Source organism: Phaenicophaeus curvirostris, chromosome 20 (assembly GCF_032191515.1).
Source record: "Phaenicophaeus curvirostris isolate KB17595 chromosome 20, BPBGC_Pcur_1.0, whole genome shotgun sequence".
NCBI classification, from domain to species: Eukaryota; Metazoa; Chordata; class Aves; order Cuculiformes; family Cuculidae; genus Phaenicophaeus; species Phaenicophaeus curvirostris.
This window is the reverse complement of record NC_091411.1, coordinates 8,244,906-8,269,397: the sequence shown is the minus strand read 5'-3', so window position 1 is coordinate 8,269,397 and position 24,492 is coordinate 8,244,906. Positions and strand designations below refer to the sequence as shown.

The window sequence follows — 24,492 nt, the reverse complement described above, 5'->3', positions numbered from 1 at the left end:
CCAGTCCATCTCCTGCACAGTCCCCTCCTCTGTGAAAGCCTCTGCTGGTGCAGGGCAGGGCTGAGGTGCAGTGGTTCTACCCAGAGCCTGCCTGTGCGAGTTAGAGCAGTGTGATCTCTCTTCTCCCTTGCTTCAAATCCTCTTCGGATGGGATCTGAGGACTAACCCCACAGCCTGGTAACTGCAGTGCTGTCGCTGTGGCTCACAGGCTTCAGGGGAACACTGAGGCCAGTCTGCCTGCGGGCTTAGCTCCAACAGCAATTTCTAAATGTCTACTTGTTTTATTTTTGCTTAGTGTCATAAAAATTATAGTTATGCCAAATGATTATACATAGATATTAGTAAGGAGTCATTATTCTATGCAGAATGAACTATTTATAAACTGAGTGCTGTCATGTACTGAAATAGGGATGACAGCAGCGCAGTGAAAGCAGGGGCGAAGAACACATTGTTGAGGAATACAGTCATGGGACGGTGCTGAAGCCTGAAGGGCCCGTTACTGATTGTTAATGTGTAAACTTGGAAGCTGGGAAAACCAGTTCTTAGGAAAAGCAAAGTATCCGAGACCTTGGAGAATATCCATTTATAGTAGCTTGTAACATGGAATTGCAGACCGGGTTGCTAGGAAACATAAAATAGTGAAGCACAATGTAGTGCAAGAAAGAAGAAACCCTCGCAGCATACTCTTCCCAGCAAAAGGCTGGGATGCTGTTAACTGAAGTCAGCAGCCTTCAGACCCTGAGGGGCAGTGGAAGGGTGAATGTAATGGGGCCAGAGACTGGGAATTGTGCTCGTAACAGCTACGTAACCGTAGAGACCTATTTTTTGTAACAGTGCTCTTTTATTTTCTTTTTCTGTAATACTCAGATCTGGACCACTATCAGACTGTTAAGATTTCATATGTATTAACAATAAATCTTTGCTTTGCATAAAGGGCTTTTCCTTTTGGCTGTAAGTCTGTAACGGTTACTGTTTCCGGATGAGGATGTTCCAGCTGTCCTTCCAGCGCAAGTCCTTGAGTTCAGTGGCAGACAGCGAGGGCTCCCCGTAGGTCACAGGGCTGAATGTGCAGTAGACGAGGTAAACAGAGGAAAACCAGGCTACGATCAGGGCACTGAACATGCTCTTGAGAAGCAAAGATCTGGGATGGGAGAGCGAGAGAGCACTCAAGTTAGGTCAAGGCTGGCCAAACACTTCATCCAAAAGGAAGAGCTAGATCTGGCCTGTCTTTCCTAAAGGCAAATGCCAAAGGATGGCGCGGCTGGAAAAAATCACTGCTTTCCCTGCACAGGCTCACCCAGGTGACAATGGCAGAGAATAGAACCACACTGTTGCTCTTGTCTATCTGTCAAACCCAAATACCTGCAGAGATGATAGCCAAGGTGCTGCAAAACGATGGGAATCAGGAGAACCTGGAATGTGAGGGCAGGCAGGTAGTGGTACAGGAAAAGGGTTTTCTCCATCAGGAAGAAAGGCAGGTAATTCACAGCCCAGCCTCCAACGCAGATCCCCCCAGCTGACACCCACAGCTGCCAAGCGTCTGCAGGAGACAGGAGAGACCATCACAAAGCACCGTCGCTGGAAACTAACGCCTCTAAGAGGTTGCTGTTTCACAGCAGGACAACAAATGTACTGCCAGAGGGTCAGTGTAAGGCTGCTCAGCTACACAGAGATCATACCTCAGCTGGAACCGACGCATGTAAAATAACCCCCTCCCTACATGGCTGATCCCTACCTAAATCATCACAGAAGGGCTCAAAAGAACCTAACACTGATGCCTGGAGATTTCTTACACCCTGGGAACAACTCAAATGAGTATTATGCTGCCTGTTTCATGAGATGATGGCCATCACGGGCTACTCTAGACACTTGTGTGTCCTTAATAAAAACATCAGAGTTAGTAGTGCTGGCGTAGCCAAGTACATAGTTGCAAAAATGTGGCTTTGGGTCATTAAAGTGTAGCAGAACAACGGACAACCTCCCCCCCACCTCCACACATCCACACAAAGGCACCAAACCTTCAGGAATGTCATAAATTTTCCTTCGTCGCCGTATCAAGTACCACAGGGACAGGCAAACGTAGACCAGAGCAGCGATGTTAGCTGAAGCCCAGGTGACGACATTCCCAAGGAGGTGGATCTGGGCCTGCAGAACAGAAGATGGTTTAAGCCAAAAGCAGAAAGAAGCGGCGGTTCTTTTAGGGAAGTTTAAATATTACCTACCCAGATTTGCTAAATAAAACTTCAGCACGCGCCTGGCTAGTAACCTGATCTTTTCTGGAACAAAGCAAGCTGATAAACTTCGCTGCCTCAACACTCTTTGTAAAGTAAGACATTTAAAAGATGCCATGGGAGATGAACTCATCTTCTAAATGGAATCAATAATGGAAATGAATAAACTGCTATTTTCTTTTACAGAAAAAAAACATGCACTGAGACATGATTTAATTAAAAGCAACTGCTGTCAAAGCTGTATCACATGCCAAAAAAACCCCTCCAACCCTCTGGGAAAATATATTAACACAGGAAAAGCCTGTCGTGCAGCAGCCCTCTGGCTGGGACCGCAGCCCTGCTCTCACACACAGAGCTCACATCTGAACTCAAGTCTGCTTTCTTCACTGGGTTCATATTTACTTCTCCCTCTTGTACTTACACCAGAGGTCGGATGGAGCCAGTAGGCAATATTTGTGTCCATTGTGATCCAGTCAAGAGCAGAAGAGCTGTACTTATGTTCCGTGTCTTCATTTTTTAATGTGAGTATTTTCCACTAGAAAAAAAGTAAACAGAAAGCTCTGAGAATTGGAGTGACGAGTGGGACAGCAGGCATGGATGAACAGATGTCAGATGTTAACTTCTTAACCTGGGAGTGGAGAAAGACTTTGCGTATCTCATACTGGATACTGAGCAATACAATGGGTTTGTTTTGTTCTTATATAAGCAGTGGATTTCTACAGCGTCAGTCAGAGGCATCAACACTACTGACTGCATTTACAACACATTGCAGTTCAGTTCCAGACAGTTTCTGGGTGCCCAGCTGATCTTCCTCCCCCTTCTTATGTTTTACACAATCACTTGGGTATTTGTTGCTTAACAGCACAGGTCTCTGCTGCCCTTCCAGATGAATTCAGAGTTATTTTTTTCCAGTAAGGAAGCCAAACTACTCTATCAGCATAGAATAAACAATGAATCCTCAGGCTCAGAGTCTGCAGAAATGCCCTGCTCTGCAGCAGAAAGAAAAATGAAAGGAATAACAAGACACTCACTTGCAATTCTGTGAACTTTGCCATGAAGCTGAGGTTTTTACTTATGTCCATCTGTGTAGGAGAGTGGAGTTCCACTTCCCTCTCTTTTTGCTCTTGGCCTGGAAGAAAACAGCACAGCTCAGAAATAACTGAACAACAGGTACAAAGCTAGAAAGGGGAGAGTGCACACAGGATTCACCCCTGGCTCCTCACACTCCTGGGAGCTCCACTCCAATACAGAGTCCAACTGCAGGAGCGCTCTAAGGGGACTTGTAAGGATTCTGACACCTCGACAGAGCCAGAGCCTGCTGCACACACACACGTACACACGGTACCACCTTCCCATCAACATGCAGTGTGTCTCGTCACAGAAAACTGCTTCAAGAACACGGCTGAGGCGTACTTTTCCCATATCTGTGCTCTTCCACATTCCACACCATGCTCTGGTGGTAGCCTTTGGACAGCTTCTCTCCAACCACCTCCAGCTGCCGGTATCCCCAATCAGGTAAAGATGCTCCACTGAGCTGAAAGTGAAAGACGACTGTAAACTCACAGTCCTGCCAATCTGAACTTCAGGATGGAGGATCTGAGGCCCTGAGCAAGCAACCACTAGAAAGTGAAGTGTCACCATGCAATACTGTCTCAATAAATGCCACAGCCACAGTTGGAGATTGTGGCAAACTCTGTAAACTGTTCCAGCTGCTGTCACACACTCAGTTGTGTACAATAGCCCCAGCAATCTGAGAAGCAGGACAGCTCTGCACGCTGAAAAGGAATGAAGTGTGAGTAGGACTACCTGAAACACACACTGCTCTTCTATCTAATTGAGGATGTTCATTGTTTCCTTTTATTTATTTATTTGGTTACTCACTTCAGTGGTTTAAGCATTTCGGAGCAGAGAGATCAGTAGTTTATGAGATTACGAGAACTGCATGGGGTAAAAGCTACAGTCAAATAAACAGAAAGCCACTTGCCTTTAGCACTGCAGAGGTGTTCACATGAACAAACCTCACTTCTGACAGAATTGTTTTCCACACATCTGTGTCAGACTCCCGATTTACAATCTCCTACAACAGAAAGATGTCTTTTGATCCTCACGTTGTCTCAGCTGTTTCTGCTGGAAAGCGATGAGCTCCTCCCTTTGCTTTGGCCACTCACCACTCTCCAAAGGTTCTGTGCTGGCATGGAGATGTTATAATCAATATAGCAGGAAACTTCTTGGGAGTGGGGGCTAAGAGGGGCAGCAACATCATGCCTAGGAGACAAGTAAAGCAAGACCTCCAGCATCATTTGCCGAATTCATACAAAAATCAAATCCATAAAGGTACTGAATAGGCTTAGGCCAGATTCAATAATAAAGAAAAAAAGTAACTCATTTATACAGATTGCAGTGTTTACTCTGAAAGAGAACACTCCCCTCTACCAAGAGCTGCCAGGAACAGGCTCGGAGGAAGCCAATGCAGATGCCTGCTATGCCAGGCTGGAGAACAAGCACTGATTGTGACAAACAGAGACGCTGTTCACTGGGGTTTCCAATAATGAACAAATTAGGTTTGGAAGGGACACAGCAAAAACCCAAGCTCAGAACAACGCCCTTCCTAATCCGAGCGATATTCAAGCACTCGCAGACGGCCTCTGCAAAGCAGTCAGGAGGCAATTTCATACTGCGGTCTTTGCAAGACAGACAACAATCCATGGCAATTAGCCACAGCACACTGGATTCCCCAACATATCTTCCTAACTTTCCGAGTACATCCTTCATGCAGCAAGGCCATTCAAGCCATCAGAGGAGTTGATTTCGGGTTAACAGTCACACAAATACTGCCCTGAGCAGAGGCAGTGAAGGGGCAAGGGCGAAGGTTCACCAAGGGGACTATGTATTTAGGAATCCACAGAACTATTGGGAACGGCTAACGTGGGCGAATCCACCCTCTAAAGGCCACTAGTAGAGAAGACTAGAAACAGGTAGCAGCCACTGAACAGTTTGTGACCAGTATCAAATCCTACTGCCAAGTCAACTGCAAAAAATAAATAAGCATACAGGATCCTTTCTCTGGGCCACAGGAATGGCTTAAGCAACCAACCACAGGCCCTCCTAGCTCCACTATTTTATGAATCCATAAATAACAGGTAGTTTACAGCATAAATGCAAGAGTCGCTTCAATCTCTGAATAGTTACTCTGAGCGACGGCAAAGCAGAATGAGCCAGCAGGCTTTGGTGGGGCACAGGATGGGGAAAAGACTTACGTGTTGAGGTACCGCGTCGTGATGCCGTGGACCAGCTGCACGATGTGTCCATGCCTGACAGGACGTGGTGGGTTACTCACCACCAGCTGCTGCCTGGCAGAGAGACACCCAAGAGGAAGTCGTTACATTCTTTTTTACCTAACATGCAATCCTGTCACGACCAAACTGTTAGGTCAAGGAGCTGCAGGCCGGAACATTTAGGCAGTAAGATGGGAAATTAAAGCAATCTATAGTTTGTACCAGAACGGGAACAAAGCTCGTCAAGGCAAAGGTGAGTTAAGGGCTGACTGACTCAGAGGACTGGTAACAGGATACCAACACCTCAGCTATTAGGTCAGTGGTCTGAATCCAGGCCAGGCAGGAGGGAATTCAGATTATTCTCACCACACAGCTGCTCGGTGGCTTCTGTGAAATGAGGAAGCGCTTTAGTGAGGCCTGGCAGGTGTTCGTGCTACCACTGATGTCACTTTTGGCAGAATCATAAGAGATCAATCATTACCTCTACCATGAAGACCAAATTCTCATCTTGCTTCTGGACAGGGCAAGAGGTTCACCTAACTGCTGCCTGTACTTTGCTGTCCTATAGAAGGACTTTGTATCTTCCAGAGCTCGTAAGTATCTTGATTTTTAAGAATTTTAAGACATGGCAGTTCTTGTAGAGTCCCTGCTTCAAAGATTTGCACTACAGACAAACTTTCCCAATGTGGATATGTTTTATAACAGCACACAGACCTCTGTTAGTACTCTTTATGCAGTTCCTTAAAACCAACATTTTGATCAGTATGAAATGATATCACACAAGGGCTTTTACTGGAAAAACTACAAGAACCAAGAGTCCTGCATTGACAGTTACAATGCAAAACATTTCAGCACAAACCAGGCCCCTCAGACACAGGCACACACTTGGAATCCCTCCCGATGTGGCAGATTCTACAGCTCGTCCCACACTTCAAATATAAAGAAACACTCATTCTGCAAAAGTGACTTTTACTCTCTTCTGAGACCCATTCGAGTCTGACAAAACTCATTAAGGCACTCTATTGCCATGGCTCACACACTTCAAAAAGCAGAACTTCCCTTTCATGCAAAGCACCTGAAGAGTTCCCACTGGTCTCATGAGTTTTTAAAGTTCCCTTTGTGCACAGCACGGCCCATGTTCCAGCAGGAGCAGTTCAGACAGAATTTTGCAGTCCTCAGTAATGCTTCTACCACACTGAGGAGGACGGGTCAAAGAGCTGCCCTCACCAACTGCAGCTGGAATTATTGGGTCAGGATCACACACGGCATCCATGCTCATAAGCAGAGAAAAGTTATGTCCAGTTCAAGCCATGCCCTGGTTAAGTTTTGGAAGTGTGCAGAAGCTATGCTTACAGCATCTTGGCATTTAGATCTCATTCATACTCACATTCCAGGATCTTTGACAATCCACCAGTTGTTCACATCCTTGAAGGGGTAGCAGGTCACCTGCTGTTGATGGGAACTACCTCGGCCATTCTCATACCTGTACAGAAGGTTAAAAACCCCACCGGTGTGTAACAGCTCACTGCTGTGCTCACAGCAATACAAACCAGCACCAGATCGCTGGCTCCACTCCCACAGAGCACACAGAATCCGCATCTCCCCAGTGCACTCTGAAGGATTAACAACGAGATTGCCAGGACCCAAACAGAGATACTTGGTTGGCGGGTGAAGAACCAGAGCATGTTTTCACCCTAACAATACAGACCCAGCCAAATTCCTCACCTGATGGGATAAGTATTCGTGTGAGAATGGAGCCAGCACTGCATAGGCTTGCCCAGCACATTCCGCAGAGTAATCTGAGAGCCGTAGGCCACCTCTAAGGGCTGACCCTGAGTGATTCGAGCCAGCCCACCCTGAGAAATGTAATGATAGGGGTAAGTGGAAAGAAGAAACAACCCAGGCACTGTTTAAATTGTATTAAGGGTCACCTGTCGCTCTAAAAGAGCAACATGTTAGCAGAACGCCTTCTCAGTTGCAGTACCATGCTCAGCCAAGAGTAAATGCACCAACACCTGAAAGACTACAGGGTCCTAGGGAATATCCTAAAGCCATTCTGTTCTAAAAGACTGACTAACCACTCTTCTAAAGAAAAACACACTATCCATCCTGTGGTATGCAACATCATCACGTAAGAGTTCAATACTGTATCTACTTCTGGGGAGTTCCCTGTAGGAAGGGACAAATCTTAAGTAGAAGAGCAAATATATTGTTCTTGGATCACTGGGAAAAGCTTTTTATCTTCTATTAGGATTTCAGCCATCAGTGCTTCATCTTAAAGCAGTCCCACAGTGGCAAAATAGTTGAATGAGATAAAAGATACAAATATGCATGATCAAAGGAACAAGATTTCACACCTTTCCTGTAATAGTGAACACAAGACAGTCTTCCCCCTCTTCTCCCAAATAAATCAGTTTCATGACCACGCTTCCTTTACCTCCAAGCTGGCTTGGAACGCGCTTGTCATAATCTGGTCATGAGGCCCAGAGCGATACAGCAAAGTCAAGTGCACATAGAAGAAGGACAGGTACATTGCCACTGGGATGATGACGAGGGCCAGTCCCCGAGCTAGGAAATGGCACATCAAGGCAACCTAGAAGAACACAGAGAACTCACTGGTTTCATGCTCCAGATATTAAAAATATTAAAAACACCAGTGCACTTTGCTTGTTTTGTTTGCCTTTTTTAAGCTTCCCCAGCCACCGTCATTCAGCTATAACTTTGCAGTCAGTTGGACAACTTCCACCAAGATGTGAAGTGGAGCTAGCAGGAGGTATGTGAAACAGTAAAGCTTTTGAGCCACAAATCACAGAGACATGGATAAGAGCAGAAAGGCCAGTCACACACTTGTTTTTCTTAAACTTAACTCCAGCTTCCCCTGCAACTAAGCTGGGAAACTGTTCTACAACAGGAGGGTTTGCAGACTATGGCAAAGAACCTTAGTACAAAATCCACCTACAAACTGCACTGTTATCTGTGGGCTTGCAAGGCCCCTGTACTGAAAAGTGACACATAACATATTTCGCACGTTGTGCTACCTACATTTGACAAGTTCTGGTCCCCTATCATGTGCCAGAAGTGGAGTCCTGCGATGGTTAAGAGCAGCATATAGGTAAACAGCCCCATATATTTCACTCTGAGAAGACAGTGCATAAAAAATAAACATGGTTAAATTGTCCATAATCATAAGAAAATGGTCCTAATACAAGACATAAACATTCAAACTTTCTGTTAAACAGGACGCATTAAAAGTCCAAGGACTTAGATTAATGACAAGTTTGGTACAACAACATAAATAAGCCTCGTGGCTTTGACAGCAGAAGATATCACTTGTTTGCCAATTACATTAAACAAAAGCAGTGATAGAGAACATTCCTGGTAACAAGGTGGCAGATCACAAAGCACAGTCCCTAAATTCAAACTTACTGAAGCTTGAGGCAAACAGAGGTGAAATGTAGATGCTAATGGGTAAGAGCCACCACTGAGAAATGCATTTTGTTCTTGGACTGCAACCTGCTGTTGCTCACTGTTAAGTGATGTCCTCTCCACAGAAATGACCTAACTCACTAAGCAGTCACTGAGATGTTTGCTTAGAGAAGCACCAAGAATCAGTCTTCAAAATCCACTGATACTTCAGATGACAGGCAAGAAAGTCAGCTTACTAAAACAAAGACAGACACTATCGCTTACCCAACTGCACAAGAACAAGCCACTCCGGTCAAGAGAAGCCAAAACCACCAGCTCCCAGAGAAGGAACTTAAATAAAAGGACAAAAGGAAAGGATGTTATGGTGAGATCTGGGCACCTTCTTTGGATCCTGAATTCTGGTAATTTAACTTGAAAAAAACTTGGAGGACTCCCCTACCCCTCACTCTACTCAGCGGTATCTCATTCTGAACCTCCCAAGCCATAAGCTTTCAGCCCTGACCCACAGGGTGTTTTCAAATATACTTCTCTGTTCTGAAACCAAAACTGAATGCTCCCAGCGTGCTACAGAAAAAATGAAATTTATTACATCACTTGATAAGCTCAGTTTAAAGATAATTTTACTGTACTAAAGATTACTTTATCCTCCAAAAGGATCAGAGAGCATGTGAAGTCACGAGAAAAAAGACAAAGATCTCTAAATTCAGTGTCTGTGAAGGAGCACTAAGCGACCTGGTATCATCAGTGATTTTGTTTTTATTGTAAAATAAAAGACAACCTTGCTACCAATTACAACAGTCTTTAATACTGCTCAGAAGAGGAAACTTCTGGGGCGCCCATATGAGAGGTCAAAGCATTGGATTTTACAGACAGATGAAGTGACTTGCAGAACAGTGAAGTGACTTATAGAAAAAAATCATACAGTCTGTGCCAAAAAAAGAATATCTGAAAGGATGAGAGACAACCCAGCTTTACCTGTGCTTTTGCAAATTGTAGAACTTGAGGTAGGACAAAACTGCAAGTAGGATAAAAAAAATCAGTATTGATTCCAGGAGCATGAATCTTGACTGAGTGATCAAAGAGTTCTCTGTTAGAAAAGAAACACAGACATAAAATTAAAGAAACTTATCTACAGGCAAGTGCTACCTCAGACAATCTCATTGTTATCCAACAGAAGGACTTGCCCCTTCAGGGACAGACAATTTACTTGCTATCTACTGCCTGTAGTAGGGAGGTGCTGGGTTTAAAGGGACAAAAACCTTCCAGCAAGAGCAAAGTATACGGTCCTAACTGTTCCCAAGGAAAATGAGGTGGGCAAGGAGTAAAGTCTGGCAGAAGGTAGATAAAGGTGCTGTGTTTGTCTACAAAGGCAAAGAGAATCAATGCTGGGAAATCCAGAATGGTGCTTGACAAGAGTCAAGGCAGTGACCCCAGCAGGCAATGAGCGTGATGACAAATCTTCATGAAAAGGAGCTGCAATGAGCTGCTTCATGCAGGATTCCCTGAACCGGACTCAAAGCAGTGGGAGCTAGGAGAGCTTTCTCTTATCAGAATGCTAACGGGCTGCTGAGAGGTTCTTTCCCTTTCAGAGAGCTGCCCACAGACCATCAGAGAAAAAAAACCAAGTGTGTCAAATCATGGTGCTAAGGACACAGACTGGTTTTCTGCAGCCTGGAGATGAAGAAATTTGATGAGCTTGAACTGTTAGTAGGCTCATCCTGGTGTTAAAAACCAGCATGTTGTAACTCATCCTGTTAACCTCTGAGGAAGAGAGTACACGCCTCCTTGGATACAAGAATAGTGCTTTTCTGTGAGGCTGTTAAGGTTGCCCGTTTTGCTTAATAATGAAATGAACTTGTATAAGGCATCAGCCAAGAATGCAGAGCTGTGAGGATAGAGAGGCCAGAGAGGCTCAGCAGAGCCAGACACAGGCCAGGGCTGAAAGCGGGCTCTGAAATGCTGTTAGCATTCCGTTAGATTCCGTGGCTACTCCAGCCTTCTATGCATCCTAAAAATTCACCAGGGGAAAAAGGACGTTCCCCCATGTATGAAGAATGGGGCCCAGAGGAATGATCTTACCTAAGAGAATCAGAAGAGCAGCTCCAAGCGCAGCACAGTGGGAGACCTGCAGTTCCACCAAAACCTGGTACGCTAAAGGCACACAGAGGGCACCAGCCAGGGCTGGCAGGAGTCGCAAGGACCAAACGGGAACGTTCATGCTATACTCTGAAAAAGGAGACACCAGTGAGCACAAATGTGGAAGCTATTAATTGCAGAGAAGATGGATCAATACAGAACTCCTTATGACCATAGCAAGTTGTTGAATCTCACTTTTACTCCTAGTAATTTATTACCCATCTGCTTAAGTTTTTTTAACTGATTTTAAAAGTCTGTGCTATTGAATTATAACATCTTAAACTTCTGTTGGAGACCTGCAGAAGACTTATTTAAGAGATGTGAAGGTGTCAGATAACACGTTATTTCCACTGGTCAGGCAAAAGGAATCTGTCAGCCGCGGAAATACTGTTTACTTTCTCAAAAGACTGACAGTTACAATCAGCTCTTACCAGCTCCAATCCTGTTCCATAAGAAGTTTCCATCAAATCCTCCTAGGTAACCTACAACAGAAGCAACACCTCAGTTTTTCCAGTCAAAACAAGTATAAAAACTGGTTCTAAATTGTTTCTGGAATCATTTCCTAAATACACAGCTTTTCCACGCATGAAGGCCCTCTTTCCCAAAAGGGTCTTTTTCGTACTGTTTTTCCTGCAGCTGTGCTTGATAATGTGCAGAGGCATGAAGAATATGAATTGGAAACAAGAGAATCTCAGCGACAAAGTTACCTGCGTATTTAACCTCTCCTTCCCAGGCAGACACTTTCATGTCGTGCACATCTCAGCTACAGAAAGGAACTCAGGCCTGAAAGCCAGCTTGTTACCTATGTTTTCCACTCACTAGTAGTTCTCATCTTACCTTTCTCTTTATCCAAAGGGTCCAATAACAATGAGGTAATAAGATACATGGCTCCATCACCTCCCCAGTACTCACAAAACAGCCCTCTAAAGATAGTAAACAAGGGAAATCCTAACTCTTTCTACCTCAGAACCTCTCAGCTGCCTTGTGCTTTTCCCCAGACAGGATCTGACAACTCACTTCTAACCTACACTTCTCTCTCCCACAGCAAGAGGCAACAGGAACTTCTCAATTCCAGGAGACGTCCTACCTCCCAAAGCAAGAAGCATATGGCCAAAGGGTGGGCCGCTGTCATCCACAAAGAAGATCCTCTTCAGGTAGAGGGAAACAAATTGGCCATAATAAACTTCATCAAAACTGAAACACAAGAGGTAGAAATACGTCAAATCTAACCGGAAGCATCCTGCATTTACCTTCTTCTCAGGAGGTTCTACTAAGGTAACACTGTCACTTTGTTACAGAGGTTGACATGAGGCAAGCTCTGCTCTTCCACTCCTGTGTTCTTATTCACAAATCTTTGAGAAACAAAAGTCTGTGTTGCTCAAGTAGAAAATAAATTATTGCACTCACACTACAGCCCGGGGATAGGAAAGCCCCCAAAGACGGCTTATTAATCCCATCACAGTCAACGCCACGAGGTTCATATTTATCTCCACAGTGACCACAAGTGGCTTCCTCAGAAACCCCAACATCCTGCCAAAGGTCTGTCCAAACCTGTAGAGCGAACAGAGAGCAGCATCACCCTTTTGCTCACGCTTAACTCAAGATCACATGCTAGAAAGCAGACACCAACACTTCCTGCTCCTAGCAGCTCATGGCAACTGAGCTTCCAAAGTTCTCGTGCTTTCCACGTTGATGTGTTTTCTGCTGTATCTACCAGGAGTAACTCTAGGAATGAAGTTACCTTGAGCCCATATTGTGCTTTGCACAAACACCTGGATGTGTTCCTGCGCAACCTGCTTTAGCAGAGGGGTTGGACTGGATGATCTCCCTTCCAGCCCCCATTATTCTGTGAAACCACCCAGACTCGGATGCCAGTGACAGGCAAACCACATGCTCAGCCAGCTTTAAAACAAACAAGAAAGAGTTACTTCATGCAAACTGAGTTTATTTCTTGAGGGGGAACAGAGCAGAACCCCTAAACATTCTCTGTCTTGAAAAGCTGGCTGCTGGAGCATGTGTGTAGGTGTTGTAGGGCTATAGCACAGCCTGGGGGGAAAGCTACAGAGAGCAGGATCAAACTCTACTCTAGGCAGAACTGCTAAAAGCTAGGTCAGAAAACAGTAGTGTTGAATCTCCTCACCTCAATACGACTGAAAGTTACCGGAATAAATCCATCTGTGGGGCTTTGATCAGGGGAGAACAAAGCAAGATGCGAGCACATCACCACCGTCAAGCGTGGCGCCACCGTCCTCGTTTCTCACTACCTACAAAAAACAAGCGCTGCATGGAACAGGTGTTTTAAGAAGCCCCTTGCAAAGCTGTGCTCTCCTCTGGCACTGGGGACACCACACCGCTGCTAGAACAAAGACAGCCATCCCCTCTGCTCTGCCACGGCCTCGCAGCGCCTGGGACCCCTCAGAGCATCCTGATGGCGAGGACCCTGCTTCTCCCTGCAGCACTGGCTAGCCTTAAACCCTGGGGCAGCTGTGCAGCATCTCCTCCTACAATCATTAAGCCTCTACCAGGCTTTGCACCATCTCTGTGAGCCTTATGAGAGGGCAGAAGGACCAAAAGCAAGGATTAGAAGCACCAAGACTCGCTCCCCTCTTTTGAGCTCAACAGGGGGACAATAGGATCACTGACCCCATGCCCAGCCCTCACCCTTGAGGCTCAAAGGAACAGGACCCACCAAGGCGGGGTCAGGACACCATTAACCACCACCCAGGCCTTGTCCAGAGCCTCCGGGGGGGGTCATGGTGCCATTAGCGCCCTCCCTTAGGCCTCACCCTGAGCCTCCGAGGGGGTCAGGGCACTATTAACCCCCACCCAGGCCTCTCCCCTCCCTGAGCCGCAAGGGGTCAGGACACCATTGACCATCCCCAGGCCTCGGCCCCCTACCCTGAGCCTCAGGGCACCGTAAAGCCCCCCAGGCCTCTCCCCTCACCCCAAGGTTCCGGGGGAGGCGGGTGGGAAAGCTTTGACTCCCCTCGCCCCTCTCCCGCCGCGCCTCACGGAGGGAGGGAGGACACCCCCTACCGGAAGAGACGGCGGCACCGCGCCGGAAGTGACGTCAGACAGGCGCGGCAGCGCGGGAAAAGGGCCCCGCAAACATGGCGGCCCCCGGCGCCACAGAGAGCTACGAGGAGGAGTTACTATAACAAAAACTGGAGCATTTTAACTAAGCTAATGTCAAGTTCATTCAAGTAATCCAAGCCAGAACGTCGCTCTCGTGGGTCATTTTCAAGCAGTGCTTGTCCATGAATCCTGTGGCGATGGTAACAAGGTGTCTGCTGGAGTCCCCTCTGTGTCCAGCCTCTCCCCAGCTCAAAGGCGAGGTCAGGCAGAGCTGGAGCCAAAGCTCGAAATTAACAAGAGTTGACTGTTGTGAGGTTCGTAACAATGTTAAAATGACTCCGTGGAAGCAATAGAATACGCACAAGATCACTGGGGAAGTTCATACATCTGCATGAACATGAAAATCCATCTGCCACCGCTCTTGTCTCGTTGCTCAGCAGCCATCAGGATCACTACTCCCTCACGCTGCCCAGCCCTCATAAAGGGTGCTCCAAAATGAGCCGTGGAGAGTTCATTGGGTAGTGCAAGGGCTCCTAGAGACCCTGCCAAAGCTGCCCTGAGGGAACCTCCTACCCCCAGGCTACGACCCTGCACCTGCCCCATCCCTCAGGGCACCCCAAAAGCTCCGTGTGTGTCCCCTAAGTGATACTGCCACACACGTCAGTGCTGCACCCACCTCTGGTCAAGGAAAAAAAAACCACAAACCTAACCATTTAAGTCTGTACCCAAAAGAACCAGGCAAGGGACACAGAAATTTGAGAAAAGCAGAACCTGCTTTGTTTTTTTTTTATTTTTTTTTTTATTTAAATAAGGAGAATTCTTTCATATGGAAAGAGCTAATACAATCACATATTTGAAAGGAGAAACAATAGGTACTGAAACGAGGAAAAAGGGCAATAAAGAGTGTGCCGCAACTGGCCTGGTGATGCCGTGGTTCGAGTCCGGTCCAAGTAAAAGTTTCCAAAAAATATAAACAGGTTGCACGTTACACAATTATCCATCGTCTGCCCTTTCAAATATCTGGTCTACATGAAAAGACAAAGAGAGGAAAGGCCAAAAAAAAATGTACTATACAGGTCATGAGGTTAAAAGCTTTAAGGAGTACGATATCCCCTCGAGAAACAACAAATGCCATTTTTACAGAGCCAGAGGAGTATTCCAGCTAAGGACAACGCCTTGAGACATGCTAAGGGCGAGCGCTTCCCTGCTGCTGCTGTGATTCCCAGGGAACAGTCAAGGTTGCGGCTGCAGAACTTCTCGAGGAGCCAAGATGAGCCAGTAAACCCAAGGGGGCATCCACTAGGAAAATGTGGTGGTCTTTGGATTAAAATAAACAACAAAAAATAGCTGGATTGTTGCTGTCTCTTCAGGCAGCAGTTCCACTGCTTCGGCAAAATGCACCTTTTCTGTTGACGGGCCACCACTAAGTACCTTGATAGCAGTTGTAAATTAATCCTTACTCACAAATGCCTCTGGGCTGTTGTGTATCAAAAATAACCCACGCTACAAGGAATTAACCTGTGCTTAACCAGTCAGAAGCAAAATGGAAGGTTAATGACACAACAGAACGAGATCTCGGCATGCAGTGGTGCTCCAATGAAGTGAACATAGTAGCCTGCCAGAAGGTGAGACAGCGAAACCGCTAGGCTCAGTTTTTAATATCTATCTATAAATACACAGGAACTACAGGGCAGCTTGTAGCTTTGCTGCATTCTTGCAAGGAAACTGTTAAATGGAGTGCCTCTGCACGAACACAAACACATGCTAGTTCAATGGGCTGCAAATGCATTCACAGAGTAACCAGCGACTGCTCAGCTGCCCCACAGCAGAGCCAGGAAGAGCCAGGGAAGATCAACAATACCTGTGTCACTGGTGACTCTGCTGCTTCCACTCATTTAAAATTACACTGGAGCGATTTCCCCCCACCTCCCCCCCTTCCTATTGTTCTTTTCTAACCTCTTTTTTTTGTGCTGTTTCTTAATTACTAGCTAAAAGCAGGTTGGAGAGGAAAGCAACACTGAATGCAGCTGCTCAGGCATGAATCACTGCATGTAAGAGAACTGATGACACACGTGGTTCAGAGCTTCAGCTGAACAAGAAGCAGCCAAGTCAGCCTCTGAATTATTTCTGCTTCGCCCACTTTTGCAGAAAATATGGGTTCCAACTCTCCTCCCACTGCATCTTTCCAGAAGGAGACTAATTTGGTAGCTGATTTCCAGTCAAAGCAAAAGCATCTTGCTTAGGAATAAATCGTTAGGGCCCAACCCTTCAGCAGCAGAGATGGCAAGCAGAACTATCCCCTTATTATAAACCATATCCACATTCTGTACATCTCTATTCTCCTCTTGCCCAAGTTGAATGTGTATCAGCGTACCAGCACCCTTGGCATTTGTGCACCTTGAGGGTCAGAGGCTTTCCTTTTGACTCAAGAGCACCACGAACTGCACTAACCTTGTACAACAAACAAAAGTATATGCCAGAGAAGAAGGATATTGCACCTTAAAAAATTTGGGCTCTAAAACTGCTTTCCATCACACAAAACTCCATTAAGTGAAAGAGTCTTGCCAACTGCAGCTGACAGTCACACAAAGGTGAGGAATGGAATGAAGCTCACATGCATTTCTTGGCCTTTCCTGCACAGAATAATTCAGACATAATATATAAATAGAGCAGTGAAACAATTACTTTTTCACCTAGACCTACAACATCAAATACGTATAAATAAATTCTAGTGTTTTATTCTGTTGGGGGAAGGAATGGAGGGGTTAAAAGAGAAAGAAGGGTGACCGTTTTCAACAGGAAGTATTGTAGTTCTGATGGCATTTACACCGGGGGGCCTGCAATAACTCGTATCTAGCAATAACCCAGTTTCTCCAACACATCTGACCACTTTGAAGTCACATAGGTAGGAGGAAAGAGGTTAGTGTCTTTGTAAAGCTTAAGTAGTGTGTCTAGGGCAGGAAAGAGATGAGAAGAGGGGTGCTTGGATAAGTCTCTTTAGTCATTACTGTTGATTCTGGGCCGCTATCAGCTAGGGCCAGCTGGGCAAAAGGGTAATTAAAAAAAAAAAAAACAAAAACGGAAGAGTGTTGTTCAGGATATTCCAGGGAAAAAATAGGGGGTTGGGATGACTTACTGGTGGAGCAATCTTTGGAAAATGTTGGGAGCAGGATTAGCAGATGAGGATGTGGGTCTGGGAAACGCCTGAAGGCTGGAGAAATATTTGTTGCTAAATCTCAAACCCTGTACTTTAAGAAGGATGCTAGAGAGATGCTGGCACACTCTGCTCTGAAGTTAAAAATCCATAAAACATGGGGGGGGTGGGGGGAAGAGCTTTTAGTCTTCTTAGAAGTACCATCCTATCCCTTTCCGTTCAGGTTCTCTGCCAAGGTCGATGAGGACATTTGTGGAGAAGGGACATTACTATATCTAAGTTAGTTTAAATTTCTAAGCTCTTTAAAGCTATTGTATAAAATTCTTATTTATACCTAGCTTAAAACTTCAAATGCATCCCTAGAAAGTTATGAAGGATCTTTCCCAGAACAGGGGGAAAAAAGCAAACGAAGAAACAAGAACATCTTTCAGATCCCTTCCCAAATACATTCTTTGTTCAAAACATCTTCTTTGGAACCACCACCAAATGACCTGCTGCCACCTAGAAGAGGCACAGCACAGCCAGATCGGAAGCCGTCACCTCCTGCAGAAATGAAGTTCTCTTTCCCTCACTTCAGAGTGACCAGCCTATGTTACGTTTTGAAAGAACTAAACAACACAAACCAAGTTAGTTGGAAGTAGCTGAGTTTACTCAAGACTACTGTCAGCTAAAGGACTCTAAGCACTCTCAGGAACTTTTAAGTCCATCCTAAAAATCTACACACACACACACGCACGCACACACACAAATCAAAACCAAACAACCAAAGAAATAAACCCCCAGCCCATTCCCACTGGCACCTGCCTCTCTTAGATCATCACATACTGGTGAGGAAGCATGAGACGGTGACACTGTATGCACACTGTATGCAGCTGCATCGAAAGTAAAGAACCTGTTGCTGTTCATCTGGGGAAAGAGTAAAAGCATAATTCCAAACTGCCTCTGAAACCATGTGCTTCCAACACAAAAAAAGGAGGTTCCAAGTGTGCTAAAATGACTGCCTTGCAGAGAGGCTCCCTTACCAATGCGCTTCTATTCAAATTTTACAAAAGGCCATGAGGAACAGAAAGCAAGATCTAGGGAAAAGGGAGAAGAGCAAAGCTTAGGAGAGCAGCCCCAGGGGACAAACAATACAGAACAAGTCTCAGGAGACATGAAGAATTAAGAGCAGCCAAGGTAGGGAGCATAAGAGAGCATCACAACTACAAAAAGTAGTCCATACAGACCCGTTGGCTCCAGCCAACTCTTCTGACCCATGTGTGGCGCGGATGTTTTTTCTTAACTGATTCTACATGTTGTAAATCTACGATCTACATTTTGTTGCATGTTTGGTAGTCACTAGAAAATCCCAAACCCACAAAAATCCCACAAACCTACATCCAGATGAGCTTGCAACAAAAGTTTGGTGGTGGGCTTTTTTTTTTCCTTAAAATGAAAACACCACATTTTGTTGTGCACAAGGCACCCCAAAGCTACAAGTAAAGTGGTGCAAGTTTCAAGATGTATACACTGATCTACTATATAACTTCAGTATACATTTACTTCTAATGCAAGCACTGCTTCTAGCTTAAAACAAAAATGCTGAAAAATTAAAAGAATGTCATAACCGTCCTGTTTGGTTTTTTAAAAATCAAACAATTGAAAAGGCTAAATCATCTAGGGAAAATGCACCCAAACAAATTCAATTTAGAAGAGTCATGATTCTCAACATAGCACAGAACCATATGTAAAACTAAGCAGACAACTTTAGCCGAAGGGAATTCTTTTCTGGATGGAATGAGGAAAGCAGAAAGAAGGGGCTGGGGGGAAATGAGAGAACATATAAAAGTTCTGCTATAAACAAAGATATAGCTTTTTTGTAAAAACCTCAGCTGCCTTTAAAATGAAAAGCCTCCAACTAACCCCTCTCCAGCAGTAGCCACTCTGCTGAGACAGAAGTAGGGAAGGAGAAGGATGGGCTTTGCCAAGTGAGCGATCACAGCTACCTGTGGATGGCGCATACGGCGGGGGGAAAAAAAAAAAAAAGGCTTGAGCCACTTAAAAGTCACATGGTTGGTTTGTTTTAAAGCAAGCAGGTCAATGTCATATCCACTGTTTCAAACTGCTTTGTTGGGAGAGGGGCTTGGATGATTTCGCTGTAGTCAGTCAATGCAGGGAGTAGATCCTGGTGAGATTTTCAGGAGATCCAGTGGGGACCAGTCTAAGCTGCAGCGCCTCCCAGGCAGCAGGACCAGCTGGGCATCAGAGGTGCTCCTAGGCCTTGCTTTCCTCCACTTTGACTGCCTGAGGTTTGATCGCTCCTGTGCGCACTGGCTTCATCTGGTTTGTTGAGGCCGTTTCTTGCAGCTTTACTGCTCCCAGATTGGCTTTATTTTCATCCACCCGCTGTTTTGCCTTTTGACACACAAAACCAAAGCATTAGCTAGCACAGAGACACCTAAGCAGATGTAAAATCCAAACTGTGACTATTATTCATTCAAGACATCACCATGTTTGCTCCAAAGATCAGGTACGTATTGTATTCTGTCACGCTTTGTTGACATGTCTCGCATCTCTGGCAATGTAAATAACCCATAAAAACTCAGCAACAAACAACACAAGACACTGCAGAACAGGTCATCCACTAATCCCTCCTGACTTTCAAATCACACAAGATTACTCTCAGACTCAGTTTAACATGCACACACCTGCTCTCCTTGCAGGCAAAATAACAGCTCCTCCAGAGAGCTTCACATACAGGCCTTTACATCCCATCTCTTAAGCCCAAGGCATAAGCACGACAGCAGAGAAGAGCAGATGCTGTTGGGTCAAGCAAAACAGTGCTGTACGCTACCTGTTGGACGTAGTGTCCTTGCACAGAGCCCATACTAACTGCTGGTCCTGACGGCTTTCCGCTTGGGCTGGCAGAGCTAGGCCTGGAAATCGAAGAGTCGACAACATTCATGGAGTAAATTCTACAATGGAATGAGAACCTTATTCACGTGTGAAAGAAAAAAAGAAGACAACAGAAAGCAGCAGTAGACAGGGCACGAGTCTGTGCTGTGCAGATCCATGAGCTCCGCAGCCCAAAAGACAACACATGGATTTGGTTAGGAGAAACAAAGTAATTTCATGACCGAAAAGGCTCTATGAATGGAAGGTTTGGTATTCCTAGAGTTTACCACCTCTCATCTCAAGAGGACTGCGCTGGAAACTAAAACATTTATTCAGTGATCCTCAAATTTTCCACCTCAACAAGGAACACACAAAAGCACACACCAATTCCAATTCTCTTTCAGACTCGGCCAACAAACTTCATGCACTTCTCAAGCACAAAGGACCAAGTCAGACACACGCTGGCCTGCACCCAAACATGAAAGTCACGATCATGGATTTGATGCAAGTATTTGGACTACAGTAAGCACATTCTCCACACAAATGTTCTGACTACAGAGTGTAACTTCTGTAAACACTTTACCTGTATGTATGTGGTGATGGTATAGACCCTCCGGAGGACATATTCTGTTTACCGTCGGAGAAATGAAACCCTTTCATTTCCATTTGGGAGGACTACAGAGGGAAGCGAGTGAGAGAGAGTATCATCTTTGCACATTCACAAATAGATCACTACTTCATATAAACACTTAAGTAAAATCTTTGCCCTTTTACCCATCATGCCCATTTTTTAAGGTGAAGAAAGCGAGGCTTGTAAGTCAAGTAATCTGCTTGCATTAAACCAACAAGCCAGCAGCACAAGCAAATACAGAACCTGGAAGTTAACTGCTGTGCTCTCTCTCCCCTGTAATAGACAAACTTATGATACGAATCCATCAAACCAGACATTACATTAATATACCTACTCAAATGGACAAGCTTCACAACAGAGTGAAATATCTGGGCGGTATTCCAACTGTGTCTGGAGCTCACCACCCCTCAAGCACTCTGGGGAAACCTGTGTAAACATGTAATAAAACTGGAGACTCCAAACTGGATCAAGGCAGGATGTGGCTCCCTGGAAACAGAATCATGACCAGCAGCAAAACCTGAAGAACTGCTGGCCGGTGCTTTGGAGATGAGGGGAAAAGGGCTTCTTCAATTTAACACCAATCCTTGGCTTTGATATTTAAGGACCCCAAACAAGCCAGTCTCCCCTTTAACAAGCAAGATCAAGGAGTAAAGCTTCAATGCAGGAGGGATTAATGAATGCCAAGATGAGCATGCAGGAGTTAATCCTTACCTCCCTGCTGGGAGCAAGAACAGAAGGCTGGGATCCAGGAGGGAGGATTCTTCGGGGAGCTCCTACGGGCAGGTTCTGCCCCTGAGGAAGCTGGATGGACTGTGGTAAAATCAGCGGCTGCTGACCAGAGCCGTAGCGGGGCAGAGGAAGCTGGGAGCCAGGCACAGGCATTGTTAGCTGTGTGGTAAGGACATGTAGTTACTTAGTAGCCATAACTGTCTTGTGTCTGACACGCTGCTATCTCCTAATGCCCTGGAAAGCACAGCATTGCTAAAAGGAAGCTCACAAACAGCACGGCCTGGCACAGAGTAAATGCAAATCAATGGAACAGAGGGACTTAACACACTGAAATGCATGTTGTGGTAGTGCTGCCAACACCCCATCAAGCTGGGCTTTTAACATGGCATCGTTTTAACATAACTGTGCCCAAACACAGGGCTTTCCTCTTCGCCTAGAACCTTCATCCAGTTCTTCAGTCTTGCTCACAGTCCCTGCACAGGTGTTTTCTCTGAATACAACAGTGTCACACACATTTTGTTGGCAGCTCTGATGCCCAAACCAGAAAGTCTGCTGTGCTTTCACGCCAAAGTATTTGGGGGACTGGGCCTCCAGAGAAAGTGATGGTGACCTCAGCTCTATGTTCTGCATGAGTTTCAAACTGATGATAGTAATAATTATGAGCAATTAAAAAAAATGCAACTCGGGACTCAAGAGCCTCCTGTTCCCTCTGATTCATTTGGCAGTTCTCACAACTGCTGGATTTTGGAGGTTCTATGACAAAAATAAGACTGGCAAAAGAGACCAAGTTACTAGTTCATGACGGATAAAGCATTTTTTCAAACATTTAATTTGCCAGTACTCTCTGTATTTTCCTCAGCTAAGTTACTTTCAGGATTAACTGTCAGTTGCAACATAAAACTCCCTCTTTAAGCAAGAAGTAAACTTTTAATATCTTGCATAAAATAAACATGAGATGAATTTAATAAAAGTATTGTCAAACTCCTCCAGAGAATCAGAACCCAAGTCCACAAATACAGCTACGATCACAGTAGGATTCAATGTCTTTCTCTAAATCGTGCTTTAGAAAAGCTTTTTCACATACAATTTTTGTTAAGATGTTGCCAAACAGATCATCAGGGTTTGAAAATAAGAACTGAGTAACAAATGAATTGAGACAATAGATAAGCTTTAAATAAAAGGTCCCAGTTATCATGGAAGCAGAGTCAAATCTGGAGACAACTGGAATTTGGTTCTCAGATGAGGTACTTTTACGACAACTATTGCATCACCGCCTTCTATGCACGAAGCACCACAAGGTTCAAGCTCATGAAACATCTACATTGAAGGTGAGGATATGCAAGTTACATCCTCAGCGGGGCAGACAAGTAATTACCAAGAATCTCGTTAAATAAGATGCTGCATGTTCGAAACAACTGTTCACAGAGCAGTCTCCCAGGGAGACCTTTTGCCTCTTTACTAAGAGCTTGGTTCACACAAACACATGACTCAGCACAAACACTAGTTTCGACCCAGTGTCACACGCAAGTGGCTGTGAAAAAGCCTGTGTAAGGGAGTGGCTCCCAATCCCCGTTCCTAACCTGCGTAAGCTGAGAGTCCATCATCTGGGAAGCTCCCATACCAGCTGCCTGGTTTATCTGGCCTTCATAAACCAGTGTCTGGCTTCCATTCATGGGTTGGTAGGGGGGACCAGACTGAGTTTTCACCACCTCCAAAGGCTGCATGCCTGGGAAGGCGGAATACGGAGGCTTCAGCGCAGTGCCTCCTGTCAGGACCATGGTGCTGGGCTGAGACAGACTGGGGTGCATATACACCTGAGACCTGGAGGAGAAAAATACACTCAAGTCAGTAAATAGAAAACCTCTGGAGACTACACACACACACACACACACAGCCAAACTGTATCTGGCCTGCAACCAGCAGGCAGTTCTCAGACACTACTCAGTTGACAGCTTACGAATAAGCTGTTACGGCACTTTCCATTTTAGTTACAGGGGTTTTTTTTACTTTCACTTTTAAGCTCTTACAATCACGTCCTTGTGTTGCATTGTCCTATCCAAAGTTTACAGAATCATAGAATCACATCCTGCACAGCAAATTCTGGATTTGTAGTAAGGGAGAATTCGGGTTAGCAGAAGGCTACAGCAGTTTTGCAAAGCAGAACAGAATCAAGTTAAAGATTCAAACAGCTCCAACAAGAAAAGGGCTTTTAAAAACCTCAGTGTCTAGGAGGCATTGAAGGACTACTCTGAAGTGGACGTCTCAATCCTTCAACTCTAGCACATGGTTCCTTGTAGCCAAGTACTGCTGCTGTTAACATTTATGTTTGATTTCCTAATTTGAACCTTAAATTTTTTTCAATACAGATTTTTCAGTACAAATTTTTTTCAATCCAATTCCATAGTTCTCCAAGGACAGTCTTTGCCATTGTCCTACAAAGAAACATGCTACAGAGAGCCTTATGTGCCCCGATATCCTTGCTCTCCACTCCAGCAGAGGTACTAGAGAAAGGAAACAGCATGTCAAGAAAGAGGGAAGAGAAGACCAGTGTGAAGTATGTGATTAATGTACACAGCCATCAGGAACTTAAGAGTTGAGACCACAAGAAAATGAAAAACTGAAAGCAGTTACCTGAAGGGCTGTATGGAGCTGTACATCTCCTGGGACTGGGAAACAGGCAGACCACCCCTCAGCCCAAGCTGAGCTTGAGCCTGTAAAGACGTGTGGAGGGAAATGGGAATCTGTTGAGCAGCAGCAGCCTGCAGAAGAAATTAAGATGACTGAGCAGTACAAGAGGAGACAGAAATTCTCCCAGGCTGTTAAAAATCCAAGTTTCCTCTGCGAGTCAATATGCCACAACAATTAGCTATGCTGCACCTATACCCAGCCCCTGTATGATTTCACAGAACAGCAGCACGCTGGAAGTGGTACCCAAGAGGGAAGAATGATGCCTGCAAGAGG

At 45.2% G+C, this 24,492-nt stretch overlaps 2 protein-coding genes across 16 annotated transcripts in view; both read right to left on the bottom strand.

The window, feature by feature from the left end:
• Window positions 1–568: 568 nt before the first annotated feature.
• On the bottom strand, window positions 569–14,066 carry POMT1 (protein O-mannosyltransferase 1). 2 transcript variants are annotated; one of them, XM_069873595.1, is made up of 21 exons: window positions 14,013–14,066; window positions 13,209–13,332; window positions 12,476–12,619; window positions 12,156–12,262; window positions 11,500–11,550; window positions 11,012–11,158; window positions 9,908–10,019; window positions 9,197–9,262; window positions 8,549–8,642; window positions 7,944–8,099; window positions 7,232–7,362; window positions 6,894–6,989; window positions 5,489–5,581; window positions 4,400–4,496; window positions 4,216–4,308; window positions 3,645–3,765; window positions 3,263–3,360; window positions 2,653–2,766; window positions 2,019–2,145; window positions 1,363–1,412; window positions 569–1,141 (listed from the first exon to the last, which is right to left on the bottom strand). In XM_069873595.1, the coding sequence occupies exons 3-21, from the start codon at window positions 12,595–12,597 to the stop codon at window positions 1,022–1,024; spliced, it is 1,995 nt and encodes a 664-aa protein (XP_069729696.1). In that variant the 5' UTR covers window positions 12,598–12,619; window positions 13,209–13,332; window positions 14,013–14,066; the 3' UTR covers window positions 569–1,021. The 2 variants fall into 2 exon arrangements, with proteins under 2 accessions (XP_069729696.1, XP_069729695.1); XM_069873594.1 differs by having other exon boundaries at window positions 1,363–1,540; window positions 14,013–14,033.
• Window positions 14,067–14,897: 831 nt separating this feature from the next.
• Window positions 14,898–24,492, bottom strand: part of PRRC2B (proline rich coiled-coil 2B) — a 50,184-nt gene continuing 40,589 nt past the window's right edge. For 8 of the 14 annotated variants that reach the window (XM_069873161.1, XM_069873165.1, XM_069873173.1 and 5 more), the window contains 6 exons: window positions 24,163–24,290; window positions 23,112–23,352; window positions 21,514–21,690; window positions 20,755–20,846; window positions 20,131–20,251; window positions 14,898–19,691 (listed from right to left, as the gene is read on the bottom strand). In XM_069873161.1, the coding sequence (XP_069729262.1) occupies window positions 19,551–19,691; window positions 20,131–20,251; window positions 20,755–20,846; window positions 21,514–21,690; window positions 23,112–23,352; window positions 24,163–24,290 (900 nt within the window). In that variant the 3' untranslated portion in view covers window positions 14,898–19,550. Of the gene's footprint in view, window positions 19,692–20,130; window positions 20,252–20,754; window positions 20,847–21,136; window positions 21,229–21,513; window positions 21,691–23,111; window positions 23,353–24,162; window positions 24,291–24,492 lie in introns of those variants that run through there. The other 6 variants (XM_069873168.1, XM_069873169.1, XM_069873170.1 and 3 more) reach the window with 3 other exon arrangements.